Below are 25,182 nucleotides of genomic sequence, written 5' to 3' on the forward strand. Positions count from 1 at the left end.
TGTTCAAGGTTATCTCATTAAGACCGCTCATTCCTTTTTACCGTCAGAAGCCAATGTCTGTGTTGTACCATGACCCAGCCATGGAAATGACTCTGCTTTAGAATGAGTCTCTTTGTGTCCAATGAAAATACAATGATTGAACACACTCTCCAGCCTGACCCTGTCCATCCTTAGTAGAACCCCTTGCAACCTTGGACTTAACTATTGAAATTCAGTCTGTAGCAAGACACGTCTCCCATATTTTACACTTTTTCTGTGTTTTATTTGAAGTGTTGATCCATAAGAAGATATATTTGTGGTTTTAAGAACCAAAAACCATCTCTGGCTCTGAGCCTCTCTTCTGATTGGCTAACTTTTTTCTGAGTGATCTAATAAAAATATAGCAGATTTCAGTTAAACACAGAGAAACCAAATCCTACAAGGTCGGATGGAACAGGTGGGCGGGCCTTGGGGCAAGGCTGAAAGCGGCGACTGCTTTGTTATGACATCACAAAGTAAGAGAAGTCCTGACTGCTCATTTTAAGGCTCAGTTTCTGAATACAGGCTGTGTGCATTACTCTGTGGACTGAGCAATTAGATACTTTCACCGTATCAATATATAATATATGCTTTATCAAATCATATATCTCAATCAAAAAATACGTGGAAATCTCAGTTTATATAATATGGGACCTTTAAAGGTTGTGCATAACTAGCCTGCCTGAAGTAGAGGAAGGAGATTTCTGGCTTCATAACTCTGATTCAGCTGGGGAAATCAGGGTTGTTTAAGTGAACATATTATGTTCCTCTCTCAGTGCCTTCTACTCAGCAAGGCTTTTGAACTCCTACTGCACCACTGGAGCTGCTCAGCTGCCAACAGTGGAGTCCTGTGGTTGTATTTGGCAGCTTGTATGTGTGAATTTGTGTAAATTTGAATTTTTTTAAAAGCATGCCTGCTTAGTAAACATCTCTTAAATAAATAACAGATCCAAGAGAAAATCCCTTCTCATAGCAAGTCGTAGACTCTACCTCATGACATTGAAATGGTCAAAAACCAGCAATGATTGTAAAACCAACAAGAACATAAAGTTCACGTTTTTAAAACTTTTGCTCCAAGAAATCAAGCCTGTACAGATCTTGTTTCTTTTCTTCTTTTTCTTCAATGAAGATGCTAAATTCTGACAATTTCAGTCTACATGCCATTCTACATGATCCGACCTACACTATACAGAGCCACTGGGACAGGATTAGTGTTTTGGCTAAACATTCTTGCTATTTTGGGTATGGAAGGACAAATGATTGAGAGGTTGATTTGCAAAATGTCAAGTTTATGTTTCAGGTATATTTAGCTCCACAGAGTGAACGACAAAGACCTCTAAACTTTTAAACAGGGCAAATGAAGATGAAAGCAGAAGCAGAGTTTCCCTTTTGGCATGCTATTACTTTCTTAAGACAGATGGGAGACACAGGAGGATGAAACCTTAAGAGGGACTTTGATATTAGGCTGGTTGGTTACAGAGCAGGAGACATTAACTACTTTTTTTTTAATGCCATATTAGCTCTTTGGAATTAATGATGTTGATGATATTAAGCCATCTAGTTTGCTCATTTTTGGTCAGCCACCATTGACTGTGCCTTTTTTGTGTTTGCGAAAGACCAGCACCGTGGTGGATGTTTCTTACAGAGATAAACTAGCTCATTGCATCATTTTATCTTCAGATGTTTAGTCAGCAGCTAGCAAGGTAAAAGCTGACAGCAAATGACAGACATCTGATGGATAATGATCAGTACTTCTTTTCAGTTTCCCTGTTAAACCCTTTAAACATATCACAATAATATTTTAGGACTGTCAACTTTTGCTGTGAATCAACGCCTCCATGAATTGCAGCTGTGAAGCAGCTCATATTGTCTGTCTGTGAATCTAATGTTAGCTCAGCCATGACCTACAGCAGTCAACAGTATAATTTATGGTTTGCCAGTCACATTTAGCTTTAACACTGTGAGATGCTACTTGCTGACAATTTTATCACTATTACCCGTTGTGGGCAACGTTTGCTCCTGTCTTCAGTAGATGTAATGCCACTATAAGACGACCCATGGTGCCTGTTTTATTTCTTTTCTTAAATGAGTAATGTTCTAAAATTCTATTTCCACATTAATAATAGGATGTTTGGTTCCTCTAGCTGACTGGTTTGAAAATGAACACTGTCCATTAGCAACCACAGTGGCTCTGGTATTATTATAGGCCTGATAGTCATCAACAGATCATATAAATATATAAGAATATGTAATGGCATAATTCCATTTATCTAGTAAAGCTGTATGCCTCAGTGACTGTATCACTATTCCCAGCAGCCTACGTGAGGAATTTGCAGTGTTGCACCTGGGAACCCTGCTGTAAAAATGTGTGCAGGATCACTGAGTTCAGCTGCACTGGTCATCAGTCAAATTTCATGAAACCGAGGTTTGTCGTCCTCCCACATTTGTAATTTACCAGACTTCTCTTTCATCCATTAACATAACATAGCAAGCTCATTTCTTCAGCTTTCAGAGGCAGTAGCCTATTAGATGAATGAAGCAGCAAGGGTTTACTGTAGATTTGCTGTTGGCTAGATTAATGAGCTGGTGTGATCAGTCTAGCTGGATGAGAAATATTGCTCACTGTGACCTGTTGTTTTGTAAGCTCATCACCAAGTATGGTCTAAAAGATTAGCATCTATATAGGCTTTGTGGACAGGTTGTATAAACAGTGGGAAGCTGGGCATTGTTGAAATAAAATGTCAGAAAATTTGCAAATCTTTAGGACAAATTTAGAATTTAGTATGTGTGTAAAATAACAGTATAAGTAAATGTTTTCACTTTTCGCTTCACTGTTCTCTCAGTGACGGTTAGCTCATGCCAAACTGTCTCCTCTGTGTCAGCCTGACTCAGGTTTTGTCTTTGTGCTGGAGTCGATCAGGCTCACTGTCACTTTCACACGATTACACCGGAAGCTAACACTCTTAATGAGCATCCGTGCAATGACGAGCCACACAGCAAGCGCTTCACTCGCATGGAAATGCAATGGAAGATGCTGACACATCATGTAATACACGCAAACACTTGTCCTTCTGTGGGAATGTTTCTTTGACCTGACAAAGATGCAAGTGTGTGGACTGAACAATTGGGATAGTTTGAACCAAGCACACAGGGTGCAGAAGATGACACATGGACACTGAGGGTTGCTGGGGCCTTGAATAGAGAACGCATTCACACGAAAATGTATAAAAGTCAAATTTTATGTAAATTTTAAGATAAATTATTATTATTTCTCTCAAGTATTTCTCTCAAATCTCATGCAGTGACTCTTTTCACTCATGTTCGAACGATTTCATCCCATCACCATATTTTTGGTCTTTTTCCATTCAAAGTGCATTGTTGACTAGTAAATACGTAGCTTATAGCTTATAAATAGCTTTTTAAATTTTGTCACTTGGTCTTCTCTGTCAGCTCCTAACATCACAACCAAAATGTCATATAACCAAATTTGGACCAAAATAAATACGGCAGAATTTTGATCATAACATTGCATGGCAAGTAGGTCTTCAGCATACCTATATAGACAGTTCAACACTATCTGATGGTCACTAAATGTCTAAGTTAAAAGTACAGAGGATTGATTTTCTCCATTTTCACATTCATTTCAGCCCTGTGAAGCTTAATGCTAATAATAATGATGATAATAATAATAGTAATAATAATAAAATCCTTTCAGTAATACCAAATTAGCGCAGTTTACTCAGAACTTGCGCTCAGAACTTACTCAGCACTAATAAAGTTTTGTAAGCAAAAGGTAACGCAGGATACTTTAATAAGTGTTAGTGGCAAAACAGAGAGCAGGGAAAGATAGCTATATTTTTGATCTATTTATAGACACTATTAATAGACACAAGTTGTGCAACCCCTCCATCGTTTCCTCTCTCACAAATTTATTCACACATTCATTTAGAGAACAGAGGGCATTTTGTTGCAAGCACAGATCTAATGTGGGACCCCATCCCCTTTTGTCTACACCAGACACCGAGTAGCCTCATACCAAAGCGCAAGTAAACAAAACCACAGCACAGCACAAACTCGACAGAGAGTTTTATTTTTGAATTTGTGATGGTAGGTATGGAATGATAGGCACAATCCTTGCATTGTAGCTAATTTTTAAGTTGGTTTTAATTTGGCCCAAATGAAAATTACTAGCACTCCAGGAGATTTGTGACCACCGCCACCATGGGTATCAATAAGAGACTCTCATTTCATATGTTGACTGTCGTTTTAAGCTCCTTGTGCACAGTGTCATCTGCGGTCTGCCCAGTGACGTTACTAGGTATTACATTGACAGAGGATCAAGGCAGCTTGCTGCATTACCCAATGAAGTAAAGACCCCGTAATAAGGTTGACAGTGATCTAAAAGCAGTGCTAGATTACAGTGCCCGAATGATGTAATCACCCTGACCTTAGTGGCCCATGTAATGTCACTTAATGTGCCGTTAATACGCAGTGTTATTGTTGTTTTTGCTGGTGCACGTTCATTCTGTGGCATTACTGTCAGCAGGGTGGAAGAAAGTAAGCAGAAGATAGATGGGTACAAATTCTGTACAGACATTTATGGTTCCCAGTTGACATATCCTCATGACTTTGGTGGTCCCCTGACTTTTCATCTACGGCCATCAGCAGGTTGTGTGAAATCTCTCCAAAGTAATGGATGGATTGCAATGAAATTTGGTACAAACAGTCATATTTTTCAGCAGGATGATTATATTAGCTTCAGTAATTGCCTGACTTTTTACTGAGCAGCAGGATCAGGTCAAAGTATCAGTTTGTGCAGTAGTTTGGGGTCTTCCCATTGGTTTCAGCTTTCCTTTGTGTTTAAAGGAGCTATTTGTAAGTTTTGCTTTTGTGACATAGCCAACATTAGCATTAACAGCTTTTGACTTAACACTCTATAAGAAATGTTTTTAGTTAAGCATCAAATTTCTTTCCTTTAACCGCCAAGAGCTGTGACCAGCGGTGATCTCTTTCACATCTTTCCGTCTACTGAAGTTAGCACCCTAACCAACTAGCCCCTGCCTTTTTACTCACTGTAGCCTCCAATCTGTCCTTAAGATGTAGCGCTGCTCACAGGACGTATTATAACCTCTTGTCTTGTGAACGCAATGTCAAGTAACAATCATCACCACCCGCTCCCGGCAAATAACCACGTTTGAGAACACTTACAAATAGCTCCTTTAATCCAAATTCAGATGGTACTAATATGGTGACCATGGTAAACAGTAGAGGACCAGAAAGACATATTTGCTAAGCAAAAATCAATCAGTCAAATTTAAAACCATAATGGCTAACAGCAGAGCCACTTCCATTAGCAAGTAAAGAGTTAGATGGGGACACTTAATTGAAGAAGCTGATGGAAGTCTGGGACGGGTTTGGCATCACATGAAACTGAGATGACGTAGATGATTGTTGGTGATTTGTCAAAACAGTTTTAGTGTTGGGTTAGTTTGACATGACATGTTTAGGTAATCTTAACTAGTCTGCAGTATGCATGGATCCTTTTAAGGGGGTTGATACAGTGATGCGTTTGGTGTCCTTGTTCATGTCACAGTAGAAAGTTCTATATGTAGCCTACTGCCTTTTGAACCAACCATGTTGTAGCTCCTAGATGGCATGTGGTACCAATTTGCTAATATTCTTGCTGAAGAAAGAGACAAGCTTCTGTCTACACTGGTACAGGTCAGGCTGGACATAGGCCCCTGTTATTGAAAGCCCTTTTGTCATCACCGCCACAATAAACAAGTGATCCATTCTCAGCTCAGCTCTAGTGTGCTTATGCTGCATGAAAACAAGCGTGACTATTTTAATTGTAATTAGAGGGAGAAAATTGGTGTAGGGTCTGAGCCAATCGTAGGCAGTGAATGACTGTGTGTGTGTTTGTGGGCCAGTGTGTGTCCATTAGTGTATGTGGATATAGTCGCAGTATAGTTGTCCAGGGCAAGCACAGTCACGGGGCCTTTGATTTTTCCCCTTTTATGTGAATACTGTGGCAGCCATGTCTCACACTTCATGAAATGATGCTTTAAAATCTGGCAGTCAGAGGCCGTAACTGTAGCATGTGTAGTCATACTGGTAATACATTCGTTAGTCTGGGAATGTTCCAGAGGGGTTTATTCTACCTTTAGTAAGTCACTGCTTCATTAGTATGACTCACATCCTGACATTTCATTGCCCGTGTGTCATCCTACTGTCATCTCAGCCACTTAAAATCTGCAGTAAGCTTGGCTGCTTAGTGAAGCTTTCAGCTATGTGCTCACCAATGGTCCATATACGACGACTTTATGGACACAACCAATTAGATTGCTTTCCTTGAAGAATTATACTGCATGGATTTTCCTTCATAAGTTTTCCCCAGAAGTACAGTAGGTTTTATAATTGGTAAAACGATACCACCTGGACAGAGCTAGGCAGCCTGTTGGTAAGATCAGACAGATTTGGCACTTCTGTTTGAACTGCACAGCAAGCAGCAGTGAAACTCTCGGGGTCTTTAGTTTTAAAGATATTTGGTCATAAACTAAATTATTAGACAATTTAAAAATTTCACCTGATGATGGTGCTAGAAGAAAAGTTAAGAGATAAATCATCGTGGGAACATGAATTTCTGTCCTAAATTTTTTAGTGTTGAAGCATTTCACTCAAAACCACAAATGTAAACCCCATGCTTGTGTTTGAGGAAAAGTCAGAGCATCATGTAAGCAGTGGCAAAATTGCCCATTCAATATTTAAGATATTTCAGACTGGAGCAAATTAGTGGGCAGAGAGACCGACATTGTCATCCCTAGAGTCAGGCTTACCTTGAGAGGCAGTTGGTTTTCTCGTAAGTGAGAATCCCTCTTGTCAAACTCCAAACTGTTCAATTGTGGACGAACTGTAAGGGTTTGGACCAATCAGCGACAAAGACGGCCAACATGCCAACTAGCTTTCAAAACTCCTCAAGCTGTGGCTTGTGTTTCCTCTTTAGGGCTCTCTTACTACGTCATATGATAGACAGATGGTTCGTCCAATGACCTGCCAAGTATGTTTTGAAAGTTTCTGCCCTTTTCCAGTAACCAGCGAAGCCTTCCCAGATGTTTCTGTGTGACAAACCATCTCACGCATCAGGTTAGAGTCATGCTGCTAGCATGGCAACGTATGAAGTCGTTATCATTAACCTACTGCATGCTTGGATGAAAGGAAAATATGGGTGTAGGAATTACAACAGACAGTCAGACAGGTTTGATACAAGCTGTTTTGAAGACATTTCTTATATCAAAAAAGGCTATGGCCTCATATCAGCAAGGACTGGTTGAGTCCGAACATTGTTCTCCGCTGCCCCCAAACACAAGCACTGCAGAAGTTGTACATCTGAATGCTATAGGGATGGGGGCAACATGCAATATGATTGAACTCATTTTTTATATCAGTAATGCAAGTACAATAGATACAAAATCTCACGCACCATAATCACATATCTGTTCAGCTCAGTGGACTGTGTTCCACTGCTGTGCATTACACTAATCAAATCTCTTCAAGTGTAAATCAATAAAACCATATGATCATATTTTAAGGACATTATATTATTGAATGCCATGTTATACTGTATATTGTTACCAATCGATATTCATAATACAAGATTGAAATACATTTCAAAAGACATTGTGTTTTCAGTGGATGACATGTTCTCCCCCTTACCACAGACAAAGCCTGATCTTACTCAACCCCACCCCCTCCTGCACATCCCTACATTTGCTTCAGTCAAACGATTTATGTCTAATTACCGGTTATAAGCTCTGCACTTCCTCTGAAAGGCTCCATATTAGAAACCAAATCTTATAATTAACCCATCTTCTCACATGAAAGTAATGGCAGTGCTCTGCCATGTCAGAGGCCCGTGTTGACAGTCTGTCATCTCAGCCCAGCCCTCTGCAGCACCACCTCCCCAAATATCCCAGCAGTTTAAGGAAAGATGAGCAGGCTAATGGACTACTTACTGGTGTAGAGGAGTGAAGAGACTGACCTTGAAGGTTTGTCTAGTTAAGCTTTCTAAACAGAGAAAACATCCTCCACATTGGACAGGAAGGTATCAAGTGTGATCTGCAGTCTTGTCTTTAGTCCTAAATGAATCCCTTAGCTGTGAATTGTCTAAGTCCATTTATAATTTTAGATATTTTACATGTTCAGAACTAATGTTTTTATGTCATTTAAAAAAAAAAAAAAACACCTCATTACATTATTGATTAATAGTGTCATCAGTGATCTGGCAGGCATCAACATGGCTTTTTTCACCACAGCTTTCCATTTCATGCATCTAAACCTTGTGTAATTGAGCAGTTTAAAAAATAAACAAATGTGACTTAGAGATGTAAAAAGTGAAGTAAAGCTGGGTAAAAAACAAAATTTACAATAAATTCTAAAATATCAACATATTACAAAAAAAGGTTCTCAAATGTTTATCTTTTTGCCATAGATATAGGCACATCCCTAAATAATATTCATTAATAACAATAACTCATCACTTGAAAGTGTACATTTACAGACACTATTCCTTTTGTTGTTTGTCCATACGTCACAAATTTTTTTTCAAATTTTTCATTCACTTTTTTGGCTTTGACATATTTTGCTTCATTCAGTTTTCTTTACGTCTGCAAAAGCGAGGGCGACTTAAAGTCTGTATGTTAATAACAATTTGTGATGAAGTGATTTTATTGAGTTTTAAACAGCACTTGTGTAAAACTCAGCTGTCCTGCAGTTTGGTGCCTTCGCTGACTTATTTAGGGGAGTTTCAGGAGTGGATTAGCGTTGCTGAAGGAGCTTGTTGACATCAGATGGCATGGGAACCAAGAATCCGCACACAAGGCTCAACGGAGGAGCTCAAGCAAACCTGCATTGGGCACGTAGAGAGGGGGAAAAACAAATAAACTGAGCCCAAAGCAAGTATCCCCACAGTTGGCATGTTCCCATAGACATTTGGTAGAGAGAGAGGATGGATACAAGAACATTCTGGTTATCAGTGAAGGACTTACTGGTGTTTTTCTCTCAGTCTTTTGTAATGGTCAAAATAAATTCACCATTTGTAACAATTTGAATGGATTTGTCCAACGTTATTAAGCCATTTTAAGTCAGATTAATTGACAATATTAAGTCTTTTGCATATCAAATAAAACGCTGCAATTATGTCTAAATATGGCTGCAAATATTTGAAGCAGTGGTGGTCTGTGTGACTCTGTCCAGATGCTGCATGATAACAGCGCTCTATTCAAGTGGAAAATTTATAAATTAACTCTACTGCTGTGGTGTAATATTGGATTCTTGTGCAAACAGGACACCGATAAAAGAAACATACAGTTTAAATCACAGAGCCCAGTAAGATAGATAATAATAATAATCATAATGACAGCACAATCCACTCAGCCTCAGATTGCTCGCTAATCCCACAGTAAACGCTTGCTAAAACCTGAGTGAGTCAGTATTATTACAGATAATCCCCTGGTTTGGTTTATGTGATGTGCTGGTGAAGGCAGGCCTAAACCACACAAACACATACACATGCCCCTCTCTTTCCAAAGTGATTGCTTTTCAGCCATTGTCTCAGTTTCAGCAGCCTCACAGATCACAGCACAAAGCAGATGGCTGCTGCATACAATGTCACTGAGAGACTGTTTTAAGTTATTGATGCGATGCTGGCTGAATGCTGAGGACTGTCATCAACTAAATGTATGACCCAGTGGTTACATAAGAACATCAAGTCAAGACTTATTTTTTCGCAGTGCAGAAATAAGAGTTTAGAACATGAACCATTTCTAGAAGAGTTATTTTTATTATGATGAAAGTTTTTATAGCATAAGATGGGCATCTACTTTCAACCCTAACCTACACCCTCTGCTGTTATTCTGTTAAGTCTCATGGAAAGTGTTTTAACTTTTAATATGTGCACATGGTATGGGCACCTGAGGTCTTAAGAACACAAACAGACTGACCAAGAGAAACAGAAAACTCGACAAATTGTATCTGATACTGTTCGTCCCCTTTTTAAAGAATTCACAAAATTACTCTCAGGAAGACGCTGTAGAGCCACATTAGGAACCAAGAACGTTTACAATACAATAAAGATAATTATTATAATTATTATAATTATTATTATTATTATTGTTATTAATTTATTCTTCGACATTTTTACACCCTCAATCTTCTTGGCACGTTTGACTAATCACTCCCAATCTCTAGAAACTAAAAATCTGTTAGTCAGCACAGGCCAGTACAGAATTTGTCATTAAAGTGCACCAACTTTAAAGAACCGTGCTGTGAATACTTTGTACGTCGTGACCCTCTCAGCTCCACTGATTTGGTAAATGCCAACACACACATAAACAGCGCAGAAGCACAGGAGAGTTCAAATACTTGAACTGAGGTTACCATGCTCATCCTTGCTTTTTAAACAAGCAAAGAAACCCCACCCTTCCCCCTAAACCCCTCCTAGCACCCAAGTCCAGGAGCTTTGCCAAAAGCAGCCTAACACTAAACATTCACAGCGCTGGGGAAGAGAAAGCAAACTCTGGGAAGGTACAGGATTGACGTCAGAGAGAGCCACATGTAAGAAATTCCTTCCTAATTACCGGGAATGTACTGGCTTATTGTATAAAAAAAATGTTCTGGTTCAAATTCATCTTTTTAAAAGGTGGCATTTTGTTATATAGTGTGTGCTAACTTTCAGTGCTACATTAACTCTCTGTTCTTCCACTTTTTTCCAGCTGTTATTTCACATTCTCTTCATTACTTCCTTATTTTTCGTCGTACTCTCAAGTTCCAGTTTCTTCCTTCTTCTCCCCTTCAACCCACCTGATTTCTCCTCCTCCTCTGCTTCCTTCCTTCCTCTTGCACTCCAGCCTGCAAAACTGCTTTGTGGTAGATAATTTGAAATTGCCGACAGACACCTACGCCCACTCCTGCAGGATTTATTTCTTGTGTGCTGCACGGCTGATGTGTTTGGATTATTTCTGCTGACCCACTGGTCTTGGTGCTGCACCTGTTATTCCTCCTTCAAGGAATGTACCAGCAGCTCCTGACCGCTACACACATGGCCTTGTTTTCTTAACTGGGCTCGAACTAATTAGGCTCACTCTTTATTGTTGTTGCTCAGCTTTCCCCTAAAATAATATTTGTGTACCTGATGTAATTAATAGCTAATACATTTACCTATTGCAAGACCTGTCTTTAATGCTTTCATAGTTACAATCAAACCTCACTTCATCAGTGTGATAGTAACGCTGTTATATCCGTAGGTTTAACCACAGATAAGGCGGACCAGGTCATAAGAATTGACACCCTGATTAACAGTGGATGGCTGAAATAATACATAATACATGAAGAAAATATTCATTACATTTTATAAAATGTGGACATATTTTTTTTTATCAGGCACGAATAAGACTGTGTTTGGACTGCTGAACTTGTTATGATTAATTATTTATTTTGGGCAGCGTTTGTGTTTGGGAAGTAGCTGTGGCATGCAGAATTTTAGATTGAATGGATTAAAAATGTCAGCTTGTGTTGCTGCCATTTTCATTTTTACCAAAAACCTATAAGCTTTTAGTAAGCAGCCTGTATGTTATCATAGCATCAGGCGTAATATCCCACTGAGAAATAATGGTGTGTTTGCAAATATTGTACCGCAAGATCGGCTACTTTGGTGGAAAACAAATATGTTCTGTGTGAAAATTTTACTGATGTGTTCCGTCTCAATATATTTGTGACTTTCCAAATATGCAACATGCTCAAATCCAGTGCCCCCAGTCTCCAAACTCACAGCCAGGCTTTGCCTCAGTGATCGATAAAGCAAGATACTTATGTTTTTGGCTGGCTGTCATTACTGAGTTTAGCATTTGCACCTTTGGCCCATTGTGGAGTTTCTGCATGTAAGTTGACTGTTGTGTTGTGTTATGTGTATGTCTATTATCTGACTGACAAAATGAAAATTCTCTCTCTTGTGAATTTTGTATATTTCATATTACAGACTTACAGATTTAGGTTATCCTTTATTTCCTTAAGTCCCTCCTATCATAATATTTCTGGCTTTACTACTGGCCACTTATTATAGCTGTTATATTATTAGATGATTAAAATCAGTGTGATATTTTGGGAAGAAAATGCAAAACGTAGTATAGATATGTGTCTAAAAATCTTAACTCTTGCCTTCAATAATATTCCTTTTTTTTTTTTATTGTGACCTAGCTGTGGAAAGCTAAAAATGGAACAGCGTGTCTCTAAAACCAGGTTTTCAAGGTCCTCCTTAGAGATGTACTGAACTGCTTTAGTGGGAAGGGAAAGCGGATTGGCTGAGAGCTGATTTCGGAGAGAGGAGTGTGATGTTGAGGTGTGAGGGGCTTTCACACACACATTTGTGATTTGTACTGAAAATGGAGATAGGAGGGAACCTGGGGATTTGCGGAGGCTCCCACATCGACTGGAGGAATGCCTTTGAAGCTTTTTCTTTCTCCCTCTGGATGCGTTTTATTAGCGTGGGACAGCTACTGATTGGACACATTCTGGCGGATGGAGAGGCAGATGTTGGAAACAAAACAGAGTTGGCAGACGAGGAGAAGGAGGCCATCAGCTGCTGAACTACAGTTATGTTAGCAGCTCCCATCGCTCACTCATACAGGCACTCTGCTTCAGCTCCAATTAAGATCGTTAGTGAATTTGAGAAAAAAAAAAAAATGATACTGGTCTGTGTCTGAGCATAGAAGATCTCTTGCACGTTCATTTTTTAGTGACAGGTGACAAGACTGTCGGACTGAAAACATTTCTTAATGCTGCCGCCTTTTATTTTGGTCTCGCCACTTCACTGGTCACACGCTATTTTTGGAAGATGTGAAGTGTGTCGCCCCTTAACCCCTGACCCCAGCCCACAACCCTACACCCCTGTCAAAAGCACCTGACGCTGTGACACTGGGACAACTTACTCTTGTCCAGCACTCTAGCTTATTGTATTCAAGTCATGTCAGTCTTCCCCCGTGTCTCTGTTTGCTTTACTGCACCTTTATATTTAAGTCCCTCTCAAATTCTCCTGCTCTTTCTTTCTCTGTTGAGTTTGGATCACAGACAACCAGTAGTTATTGGATTAGTGTTTGCTTTTCCTCTTGGGGAAAATATTGATTTATAAAACATAAAAGTTTCTTTATTCAGCCCTGTTCTATAAATTATGTTCATATTCAACTAAACTGCAACAGCAAATATGTTTTGTTGGAAACATAATTGCAATGAGATCGTTTCTATTAATGTGATGAGGAAATTTTAATTAATATGTTTGACAAGTTGCAGATAGATTGATCTGTAAAATGTTCATAGAGAACATATTTGTTTTTTCCAAAATTGTAGCACAATATTCAGCATCATTACAGCTTTTTCATGGTTATGTTTAGTCACTCACGGCTCTTAACTCACGGTTAAGGATAAGGAAAGATTATGGTCTGGTTTTAGTCCAAAAAGGGGTGAGAATGAAGTTTTGAGGTGAGAATGAGAACTGGGACTTTGGCTGAAGCTGAGCTTATGTTAGGAGAATCTGTCGCTACAGGATTTATGATATTGGCAGTTCTCTTGATTCATGGATCTTAAAGGGTTGCAAAATTATCCAAAATTGTGGACGCATGAAAACCTCTACTCCACTGGGTTGTTGTCTTGGTTTTACGGTACCTTTACTGTGGCGTTGAGTCTTAGAAACACTCATCAATACAACAGAGGAAGTCATTTCCATCTGGAGGTCTGATAAAGCGAGTCATGTACAATAGCTGCCTAAGAGAGACACCAAAATACCTTAATATGCTTCTCAGAGGTTAATGGGAACCAGACCAGAGCTAAAAGCAGAGTGAATATTGGACTTGACTCATCAGGTGGCCAGGAGCATCATGACCCTCAATTAATTATGTTTCTCCAAACCTGCATTAACTGTAACGACTTAACAGCGTGACAGTGTGTCAGGACTGTGTGTCTGTCTGCTTGTTGTGGTGGCTATTTTGCTTCCTAGTGGCCATAAATTGATTTTTGCAGCTTTAAATAACATGGTGGAAATAACGTCATGTTTCTGGAGAAAACCCCATCAACAACACAACTTTTAAGAAACATGGACATACTATTGCTTTCTCCTTGTTTGCATACCCACACATGTACATGCATAGCCTATAGTCAGCTAATCTCAGCACTTGACAACACGCACGCACACACACACAGAAACACACGGTGCTTCTAAACGCTGTTGTCTGTAACACACACTTAACATGACTCAACATGACTGGACATGCTGGGAATCACACCCATATTCCAGGCATCGACACACACTGAGAAACACAGTTCATGTGAAAACAGACAGCTAGACACAAAAGGCGTAATTAACTCCTGTGGTTTCACAGCCTGATGACGTAGCTTGCTTCTCATGTCCATGTCACTATTTGTTTCACTCTCTTTAATATGCAAATTTTTTCCTGCAAGGTGACTGGAATAAGCAAGAGTAACTTGGGATAAAGTGACAGGATAACAGAATGAGATTGGATAAGAGAAGAAGCGAGGGGAAAGTGAGCGAAGGTGACGACAGTCTCAGAGATTGTTCAAGGGAGATACATACTTTCTTCGTCATCCTACATTTGAAACTGGTGTCTGTGCAGAGTGTAGTTGGTCCTGCCTTGAGAATAAGCCATTTAGTGCCTTTTCACACACATGATCACGTCACGTTATATAGCCGTATATACCCATGACAACAGTCTGAAAACACAGCCACAAGTAACCGCTGCTTTGGTCCAAGCTCATAGCCCAAACAAACACAGATGCTTGGGATATTACAGTTTGGAAAATTAGCAGATTTGTCTTGACAGGAACTTTTACAGAGTTTGATCAAATGTGATTTGTCACTCTCTGGAACCCCTCCACAAACATGAATAGAACGTTTGATTACTGTAGCGTTAAATGTCGGGATTTGCATGTTTGTTAACTTTTGTTTGTCTTGGATGAAAGTCACTTGCGCTGTAATTCAGCAGGATACCCATGATGCATGTTGGCTGGAGTATTCAGTGTAAAAAATTGGATGGAAACAGATAGCTCACAGATGTGCTCCGTCCCTCAAAAATAGTTTCCCTCTCAGTGAGGAGGCGCAGCCTGGAGCCCACACGGAGGCAGTGCTTTGCCAGAGTGATGTTAGCATGTATATTGTAGTCTTGCATATGTATATATTACAGTATTTGTGACCTATTGCGTAACTAGTAAGTGTAATCTACCATGTGATATTCACATGCGTAATGCTCTTAAAAACAGAAAGGCCCTTCTCTCTACCCAGTGACCCGTCTACTACTACACAGATGTCTCCGTTCCTTTTAGTACACTTTAAGCCTTTTCAGCAGCTAAAAGTCACACACACACACACACACACACACACACACACACACACACACACACACACACACACATCACCCGTCTTAGGTATCACAGGGATCTCCTGTCTCCCCATGGACTTTCTCGTGTTGCTGACCGGCTGTAAGACCACATGGCCTCTCTTTATTTTTTTCTTACAGCTATACCATGATATAATGTCACATTCAACCTGATAGCAAACAGTGTGTTAATAACTGTTTTGTTGTTGTTGTATGTAGTAAATTATGATTTCTTTAATAATTTGCAGCTATATTCTCAGTTTAATTGTTTTGGATTCACACAATTAATCTATTGAAATTTGAGATGTGAGCAAATATTAGTCAATAAGTTGTTGTGTGTTCATTGCCCAGCCCTAATGGATTGTATGTCTGTGATGATGACCTGTTGATATATATCTAGTATGTCAGTGATCGCTAATATACTTGATATACACAGATATGTATATTTTAAACTAAAAAGAAGTCTTTCCCTGTCTGGTCAAAGATACACAAATATACAACAGTACACACAGAGGAACACACATGTAAACACAGACACAGACAGACACCTTTTAAAAGTCCAGCAGTAAAAATAAAGTCAAAAGCTGCGGTTTGTCTTGTAGGTTCAAAATGCCCAGAGGAAGTGCTGAGTAGTTGGTAAACATGGCCGCAACACCAAGCGAGTGGTTTTTAGCCAGGCAGTGGTGAGAAGTTATGCACATAGACTCAGACAAATTAGCAACAAAGCAAAAGGAGTTTGTCATATTTGCTCTTCTGTATTTGATTGATATAATAAACCAGGAATTCTACGTTTTTGTGTGCAACGTAGATTGAGAAGATATAAAGAAACCAAAACCTAAAAATGCTACTACTTGGCCAACATGTTTTGACTCTTACTGCTTTGCATTTGTGAATATGATTCTTTACACATTGGTACAAAAGTGTACCGTGTAGAACTACTAGAGACTCTTCAATGAGGCACTTCATTTGCTGGGATGACGGTGTTAAGTTAACTCCATGTCCTCACAGTGAATCATAGTGGTGGCAGTCTTTGTGTGACTACTCATAAATACGCACTAAACCATGGAAATGATTGTGTTTACACACTTCATAAATGAATGCTAGCAACTTAGTCTGCAAGGGGAAATTGTGTTCTACCAAGGTTAAATGTTGCTTAAGTCCTGCTGCCTAGATTTGGCAGTGGTTCCGGTAGTTTGACTTCCTGTTATTTACAAAGCGACAGGAGATATTTTACAGCCTGATATTTCTGCCTGATGCTTGATGTTTATCGGTGTTGTCGGGAGGTTCAAGGTCGCACAGAATTAGCTCCTCTGCAACTAAATCCAGGTTACGATGACGTCTTGTTATGCTCATGGGTCATGAGTTTTTTTTATATGTGGCTTGTGACTGATTAGCATCACGTGAACAGATTATTTCAAAAGAGTAGATGAGATGAAATGTAAATCTCCATGGGGAAGCTGCCATATAAGGGAAGAGACCATACAAATTTACTCATCTAAGTACATATATTTCATGATGATCTGTTAAAAGTAAAAATTTTTATTTCTGTCACATGATGGACGTCTCTTTCCGAAATGAATCTCCTCATATGTTGGCTTCCAACCACGTTATCTTGTGGTTTAGGGTGGCAGTGACAGGTTGGTGTGGCTGGCACACTCTTACACTGGCTCTGAGTTTGGTTGTAGCAGAAGGGCAATTTTGGTGGAGCCTCAGCAGACAGGATGGCATAGTTGGCAGAGCGGATGGTGGCAGAGCTCTCGCTGATATCGAGGGCTCAGAATACACCAGACTGAGTTGTAGTGGACTAGACAGGTTGGCGTGGCTGGCACGCTGTTGTGGTGACTGCTGGTCAGGTGGAGGTGGTGGCCCACAACAAGGTGACTTTGCACCTTCATGGTCTAGCAGGAGGAAAGGTGTGCATTCACTGTGTGCCTTTTGTGCACAAGTGCGTTTCTTTGAGCGTTCATGTGTGTTCTGTGTATCTTTGGTGAAGGGTTCTCCTCATCACTGTACACCGGGTGTGTATTCACTGAAGCAGGCACTCCTGCTTCCTGTAAGCCTCTGAGCCAACTTGTCCTCTTGCCAGGCATCGGTAACTTGGCACTCCCCCTCTTCCTTTTCCATGTGGTGATCACGTATGTCTATCCACAAGGAAGTCTGTCGACACATCTAAGCTTTTACAAATGGGATATGACACATGCAAAAAGAGCAAATCACTTTCCTGTCTAGGCTTGGAGACATGCATGTACTTTTTCTTAGTGTATATGTTTTTTTAGTGGCCATATGTATATCCCTACATGTCACTGGGGGATTCGCATAACTATTGCTGAAGGGCATGCATATGGCACAGGTCACATAGGTCAGCGCATTAAAATATCCATCAAAGAGTCCACATGACTCAAGGCCAACATAATGGCATCCTCCATTGTAACTGTGCTATACACCCTGCAGGATGTTACATACCAACATGATAATATATTCCTGCATACTAAATAATAAATAAAGTATATATTTATCCATCTACTGTTGTTATATGCACTAGAAGCATTTATTTTAAATAGTGTAAAGAAATTGGTGATGCAGAAAGTGTCATATCCCTTGTTGCCACACTAAAGAATCCAAAAATTGCTCTCGTGATGGTTTGATTTCCAACTACAACTCCATGCCATTTGGAGTGCCCTTCTTTCCATTTATTCAGTCTATAACAGCAGAGCCACAGCTCAGACCATGGAACAAGCTGTAAGAGGTAGTGAACCTCTCAGTCTCATCTCTCTTGAACTTTATCTGTTGTTCCTGCCGTAACTTCAGATAATAGTTTCACCGTAGAGAGGACAACTATTCAATCAAACTCAGAGACAACAGTGGCGTGGTTTGGACAGGATGGATAAGTGCCCGGGTTTAAAGTGGACAAGAGTGCTTTGCAGACAAATGTGTGGCTATACACACAGTGTCTACTCCAGATTGGACTGAGCGTACTGTCCATTATGGCTGGCCTTGGGAGGCAGTAATTCAGAGAGTGAGGTGGGGGAAATTAGACCAGTGGTTGGTTAGAGAGATACTTGCTGTCATCAGAATAGCTGTCCAGATGTAAATCATTGATTAACCAAATGAAACCAAATTCTCAACAAAGATTTTTGTACACAATGGAAAATAAGTTAATTATTGACGTGTAGAGGGAAGCGCTGGTAGGCAGATTCTTTTACCTTTGTGCAGAGCCAGGCAAGTTGTTTTCACCTGTTTCTAGTCTTTATGCTATGCTAAGCTAACAGACTGCTGTTGGTAGCTTCATATTTTTTGCGAACATATATGAGATTGGTATATATCTTCTCTGGAACCCCCTCTAAGAGCTTATTAGTCAATTTGCAGATTATTTTTTGATTCATTTATTAATGACAAAAGTTAATTGTTAAAATTGTGAAAAATACCCTTCAGATTTCCCCATGGCAACCAAACCTGCCTGGCTACCAGTCCAAAACACAAGTCCAAAGATATTCAATGACTGACATGAATAATAAATGATAGTTTTCTTCATCAAGTTGTTTCAGCATCAGAGTGCTGATATTCTTGCATTTAATAACTGTCTATCTTGATGTAAAATAAGGATTGTGAGCAGCATTTCTATGCTACGCTATGTTTGCTTTGTGCATTTGATAAGTTCTCATCACGGCGACCTCAGTTGTTGACCACCGACTATTCAGCATTCATCTGCCTCCTTGTATGCAGCAAAGTATTTGACATAGTATATAATAAGTATAGAACAGCCTGCAGTGTGATTGCATTTCTATGCCTATATTCAACCCTAGTAATAACAGAGAAAACTGGATTTAAAAGAGCACTCTTCTTTGTACGCACAAGAGACTCTCTCTCTCTCTGCATATTTGTTTGTTGTGGTTTCCATGGAGATTCTCTGTCGTCAGTGCGTGTTAAGGCAGAGAGCAGTAGACCTGTCTTCCTCCCCAGGTGTCAGAGGTCATCCTCTACTCAGTCATGGGTGAACAACCCGTAAACCTGCCTGGTTTCCATGAGAAACGTTTCCTGTACACACACAGATAAATACACACATTTTTGTATAGGCTTCCCTGTGATTTTGCATGGATTCTGTCCTTACTTGGACCCACACACACACACACACACACACACACACACACACACACACACACACACTCTCTCTCTCTCTCTCTCTCTCTCTCTCTCTCTCTCTCTATCTTTCTCTTTCTCTCTCTGAAACATAAACAACCTCATATACAGCTTTTCAGTCACGCTGTTTTTCTTTGTCTATTATTCTCTGCTCATGACAACGTCCTTGCAGAGGGGTTTTGAGGACGCCAGAGAGCAAAATGAAAAATAATGTGATGGCTGCAACAGAGAGAAGATGCAAAACACTCACTTACACTTTCAACTCTTCCTTTGTGTGTGTGTCTGAGTGTGTGATTGCTTGGCTTGTCTTTCGTCCATCAAGCTCTGGTGTCGTCTTTCTACCATCTGCCACTGCCACCCTACTGACTTGCACACAGACATGCACACACAAATACTGTATCCCCATACTGTATCCAGCAAAAATCATCATCATCATCATCATCTTCTCTTCTCTTCTCTTCTCTTCTCTTCTCTTCTCTTCTCTTCTCTTCTCTTCTCTTCTCTTCTCTTCTCTGTGTTTATTTGTTTCTCCCTGGTTTCCATGTGTAGTTTTGTTTGTCAGCGTCTACTTTTGTTAAAGACACAAAGGCAGCAGGCTTTGCCTTGAATATGAAATTCAAGAAATGCATTTGGTGTGTGTTTGTGTGTACAATATGAATATTTAATTCAGCCCCTCCCCTCCATCATGTATTAATCATGGAGCAGTCTGCTTAGGCTGAAAATAGCACCTAGCAACCCAGAAAAACAAAATTCATAGTAGTTGTGGGTATGTCATGTGCTGCTGCTCGTTCATGTGTGACATAGCACATGGTCTCATGGTCTCCTCTCACATTTTCCTTTCTTCCACACTGGCTTTTCTTTCCTTGTGTCTGTCTCCACTGGCTCAGGGATGTGGGTGATGGACATTTCTGATTTTTGCATGAAAGATCTACACAACCGTACTTAACTCCTTGTGGTTTTTCAGTTTGATAAGTAGTGCCGTGTTTGGAAAAAAAAATGAGTTTTTGAATTTGAAAGTATTTCCTCGTCTAGCGCACGTTCTTAACTGAACCTCTGAATACACCCTGCTGTGTCTGCGCTGACACCCACTGAGTATAGACAAAGTTTGAAATATTTCACTCTCAGAGAGTCTGCCTCCTCAAAGTGGTGATAATTGCAGGATAACTGACCCCAACATTCGTACCAGCTGCCGATCTTTAAGATTAAACTGATGTAGGCTGAGTGATTGCGTAATTTAAGCCCAGCTGTTTGCAGGTGGGAGCAGAAATATTGCAGCAAATCTGTGTAGCGATTGCACCGATTTCTTGAATAAAAGAGCTTGAATAGAAAATTATAAGGCATGAGAATGGTGGCTCACAATACCCAAGCAAAATATATGTTGGCAGGTTGTTAACAATTCGGTTCAGCTGGCTAATTATAGTCTACTCTGGGTGACCAATGCGGTCAGAAAGTATTAGGTACAGTGATATTTTATAGGCTGTATTCCATCACATCAGATTTGAAATTGAATGAGGTACTGACTTATGTGTTTAAAATAATACTCTTCCAACTTATCATTGCACTCCATTACATTGTCAAACTCAAAATAGACAGTTAAAAAAAGTATCAAAATAGATGCAGCAGTTATGTTACTTGTGGCTAATGTGGCCCAGAGCCTCCAGCCTCTAGGGGGCGGGCTACAGAGTTATGGTAAGCATACTTCTTTCTAACTTTTGCCCAGATTTTTTTTTCATTTTTCATTCTTCAGCATCAACTGACTCTGAATCAAGTGACATCACTTGGGGCAACTTGTCAGACTTTATCCCTGTGGAGCCACATATGGCTTCATACAGCGTTTTTCACATATGCAGTTTTACTCCCTTCGATATGAAAAATCAGTGGTTGTTATTCATTGGCCTAACAGTAGACCAGTGTAACTGATCATGTATTTCACTTTCTAAAGATCAGCCTGAATGTAAGAAAGCCCCAGAGTCAAGTAAGAAGTGAATTTTGTTCATGGACAGGCATTGTAGAACATCATTGTTTGCTGATACTGTGGTTGCAGACTTCAGTCTGTCATTAACTACAATGGATGATGGTGAAGATGAAATATATAATATTTATTTGAGCTCATGTACTTAGTGACACTAAAATCCAAGACAAGGGCCGGTTATGTGGATGAAATCACCCCGAAGTTAAAGCAGGAGTTTTCATTTTCATCATCAATGAGCATGAAAACCAGCTGTCAACACAGTGTTTTTCTATCATTTATTGTACTTAATCAGAGCACAACATGTTCACACCTAGTTCCATGGGGGGGTAGATTGTATTCCCCTCTTTGCTTCAGACAAGTCAAGAAAACAAATGTGATCAGTTTGCCTCGGGCCTCTTTGGAACAGGTTATTTACTACTGGTGTTGTTTTCATCTGTAACTGCACAATCATAAGACCAAAGGCCTGCGTTTGTTTAAGCACATGAAGGGTGGAGACCCTAGACAGGGCTTAAAAGGGCAACACGCAAGTATTTTATCTTAAAGCATTCAAAATCAAACTTATATTATCAACAGAATGTGAAAAAAAAAATGTTATGTCAAAGACATAAAGATGTCTAAGCATTGTGCTGCAGAGATACAGTGGCAAGAAAAAGTAAGTCAAACCGTTTGAAAATATCTTAATTTGTCTTCAAATATGGTCAGATCTTCATCTGAGTTAATAATGAACTAGCAGAATCTATTTTATATTATTTTATCTAATAACACACAAATCATGGTATTGTTCTTGTCCATACTAGACACATCACTAAAATATTCATAGTGTAGGTTGGACAAAATGACTGAACACCTCGGTTATAATAATAATGTGAAACCAGACTGGAGGTGTGGGTTAGAGCTGCTTTGACTTATAAAAAAGATTTTGCGTTTGCTGTTAACAAGAAACACCTCTTGATGTGGGACATCCCAGAAGACTTATGATCAAGAGTTGTTGATTTGCTTAAAGCAGAAACTGTTACTAATGATCAGTGATCAAAGAACCTCAGAGTAACAGCTAAAGGCTTCAAGGAATCATTGGAGCTGGTGCACATCTCTGTTCATGAGTCCACTATACACAGATCATTGTGCGTGGCTGCATGAAGCACGGTGTCCGATGGCAGGATATTACGGAGGAAGGCGCATCTATCCGAAAGAGCAGCTCGGCACTCCACAGCGCTGCTGGGAAAAAAGTTTTATGGACTGATGACACAAGGCTGGGAATATTTGGGGCTTTGCTGCCTCTGGGCCTGGACAGCTCATCGTCATCAGGGGGTAAAATCAATTCCCAAGTTTATGAAGGTATCTTACAGGATAATGTCAGGGTGGCTGTTACCTGCTGAAGCTCAACAGAAGCTCTGTGATGCAGCAGGACAATGACGTCAGAGCCCAGACCTGAGCTGTAGCAGTTCTGTAGGAAGATCGGTCCAGAATTCCTCCTGAACGTTGTGCAGGTCTGATCAGCAGCCACTGGAAGAGCTGGTTTGAGGTTATTGCCGCCAAAGGAGGTTCGCCATGTTATTAAAAATCCAAGGGTTCATTTATGTTTTCCACCGGCACTGTGAATGTTTAATGCCACAAAAGATTCAAAATGCTTGTGTGATATTGGCTTAATCACATTGTATTTGTCTTCATTTGTGACTTAGATGAAGATCAGATAAGTTTTATGACCGAGGAAAAAGAAAACCAGGTCATTCCAAAGGGTTCACATGCTTATTCTTGCCACTGGATCTACTTAAGTTAGCACGCTAACCAGCTAGCCTCGGCCGGTCCCATCTCATAATACCACATCAAGAGGCCGTAGTCAGTCACTTTAGTGTCCAATCTTTTATCACTTTTTATTCAACATTGTGAGATAGGTGGAGGTCTGCCTTTTACTGAGTGCCATTCTTAGTTATAACTTCAGCACCATGGCTGGATTGTTTGAGAAAATGTACTTGTAATGTGTGAACTTTGTCTGTTCTCTCTGTCTGCTGTCTGTCTGTCTGTCTGACTTTTTTAACAAGATATCATATAACTACACACATCCGCTCTCTTCCGCTCTCTTCTTGTCAATTTATGTTGTGCATCTTCTCTCATGTTGGACTTTTCCTCCATTTCTCTCTACAGCTCTTTCCTGTGACTGTGGACAGATATTGGTGTTTTAAGTTTATTTAATGCAAGCTTTTGATGCCGTAGTGATGACCACATTCAACTTGACTTCTCCTCCTCTCCTCTCTAACAGGTGGTCTGAGCAGCAAGGAGCAACCTCTGGAACTTCTTAAACCAGCTGCCATTTCCAACCATTTCGGTAGGACTTCTATATGTGTGTGTGACCATCACTCCTTTGGACTGATGACTTGATGGATTTATAACACTCCATTAGTCTCATTGTTGTGATTTGCCATGCAAATGGGTTTCCATCCATAACATGGATAATAATCAGTGGCTAAATTGAAAATCTGAATGGCGCTGAATCTAGAGCAGCATGATTACAAAGCAGTGGACCAGCAGACTGAAATTTGATATGCTTGATGAAGTTTCCTGATTAATAGTTCATTTGAAAAAATAATTGTACCAGATGTCACAGTGTAAATGTGTGTTTGACACTGCCATAGACTGATTTAACCAAATCCTGCCCAACATGTGATTGAAATTACAGAAATCATTTATATTTTTGAGTGAAAGTAGAAACAAAGACTTTCCTTAGATGTCACTTGAAGACTTGATCAGGTTTTCATTGTTTTTGCCTGGTATTTACACCAGTAATGAATCTGGTGCCTACCTACGTAGAGCCTCCTCACTCCCATGGAGCTGAGTGATTGATGTAGTCATGTCTTTTTGGTTACTGATGCGTAATGGACCAGGGGGTGATTACAGAACTTGGATGCTCAGTGGGGGATCATGGCCGCCTTAGCTGGCTAATGTATGGCTCAGTAATGTATTCCGTCAGTGTGTGTTTATCAGGAAACTTATCATTTACCCGTGGGCATGCCATCATCTCCACCAGCTGACGTTGCACGTTGTTTTTAGTACGTGGAAATGTATAATTCAGTGACCAGCTCCTTTTTAGAGGTCGCCCTGCACGTGCCAGCGCGCATGTGTGTGTATGTAAAAGTGCATGTGAAACGAGACATTTAGTTGGAACTTCACACTCCTGTTGACAAGAATGTGTGATGATCTCAGCCCATCAGCATGTCATCAACCCACATGCGGTATGTTTGTCCCATGTGGCGGGAGGACATGCTGATGCAGCAGTGATGTCATAGTTACGGTTGCCAAGACCTGGAGCCGTAACCTGTTAATAGCATGTTTCATTGCTTGCAGCAGTGACACGTGTAATAGCATAAACACACAGACAGATGTAGACACACTTTACACATACAAACATTTGTAGGACATGCAGGCTTGGAATTATATGGGTTCTGTCAGATTTTTTTTTTTTTTTATATTCAGTATTGATGGTACTTGTATGGAGCCTTTTTGAGTTTGAATTTTTGAGATCAGGTTTTCAGAAATGTAGAAAAGAAGCATGATTACTTAAACTATGTAGTGACAGAAAGATGCAGCCTTCCTTGAGACTTCCTCTTGAACTGTATTACAAAGATG

At 40.0% G+C, this 25,182-nt stretch overlaps 1 protein-coding gene across 3 annotated transcripts in view; it reads left to right on the top strand.

The window, feature by feature from the left end:
- The window catches only part of hdac4 (histone deacetylase 4), a 124,025-nt gene that overhangs the window by 24,884 nt on the left and 73,959 nt on the right, over positions 1–25,182 (top strand). For all 3 annotated transcript variants that reach the window (XM_087178503.1, XM_023423121.2, XM_087178505.1), the window contains one exon: positions 23,819–23,884. In XM_087178503.1, the coding sequence (XP_087034629.1) occupies positions 23,819–23,884 (66 nt within the window). The remainder of the gene's footprint in view (positions 1–23,818; positions 23,885–25,182) is intronic.

Source organism: Seriola lalandi, unplaced genomic scaffold (genome assembly GCF_002814215.2).
Source record: "Seriola lalandi dorsalis isolate HSWRI2012SDOR001 ecotype SW California unplaced genomic scaffold, Sedor1 jcf7180002054689, whole genome shotgun sequence".
In the NCBI taxonomy this organism is placed as follows: domain Eukaryota; kingdom Metazoa; phylum Chordata; class Actinopteri; order Carangiformes; family Carangidae; genus Seriola; species Seriola lalandi.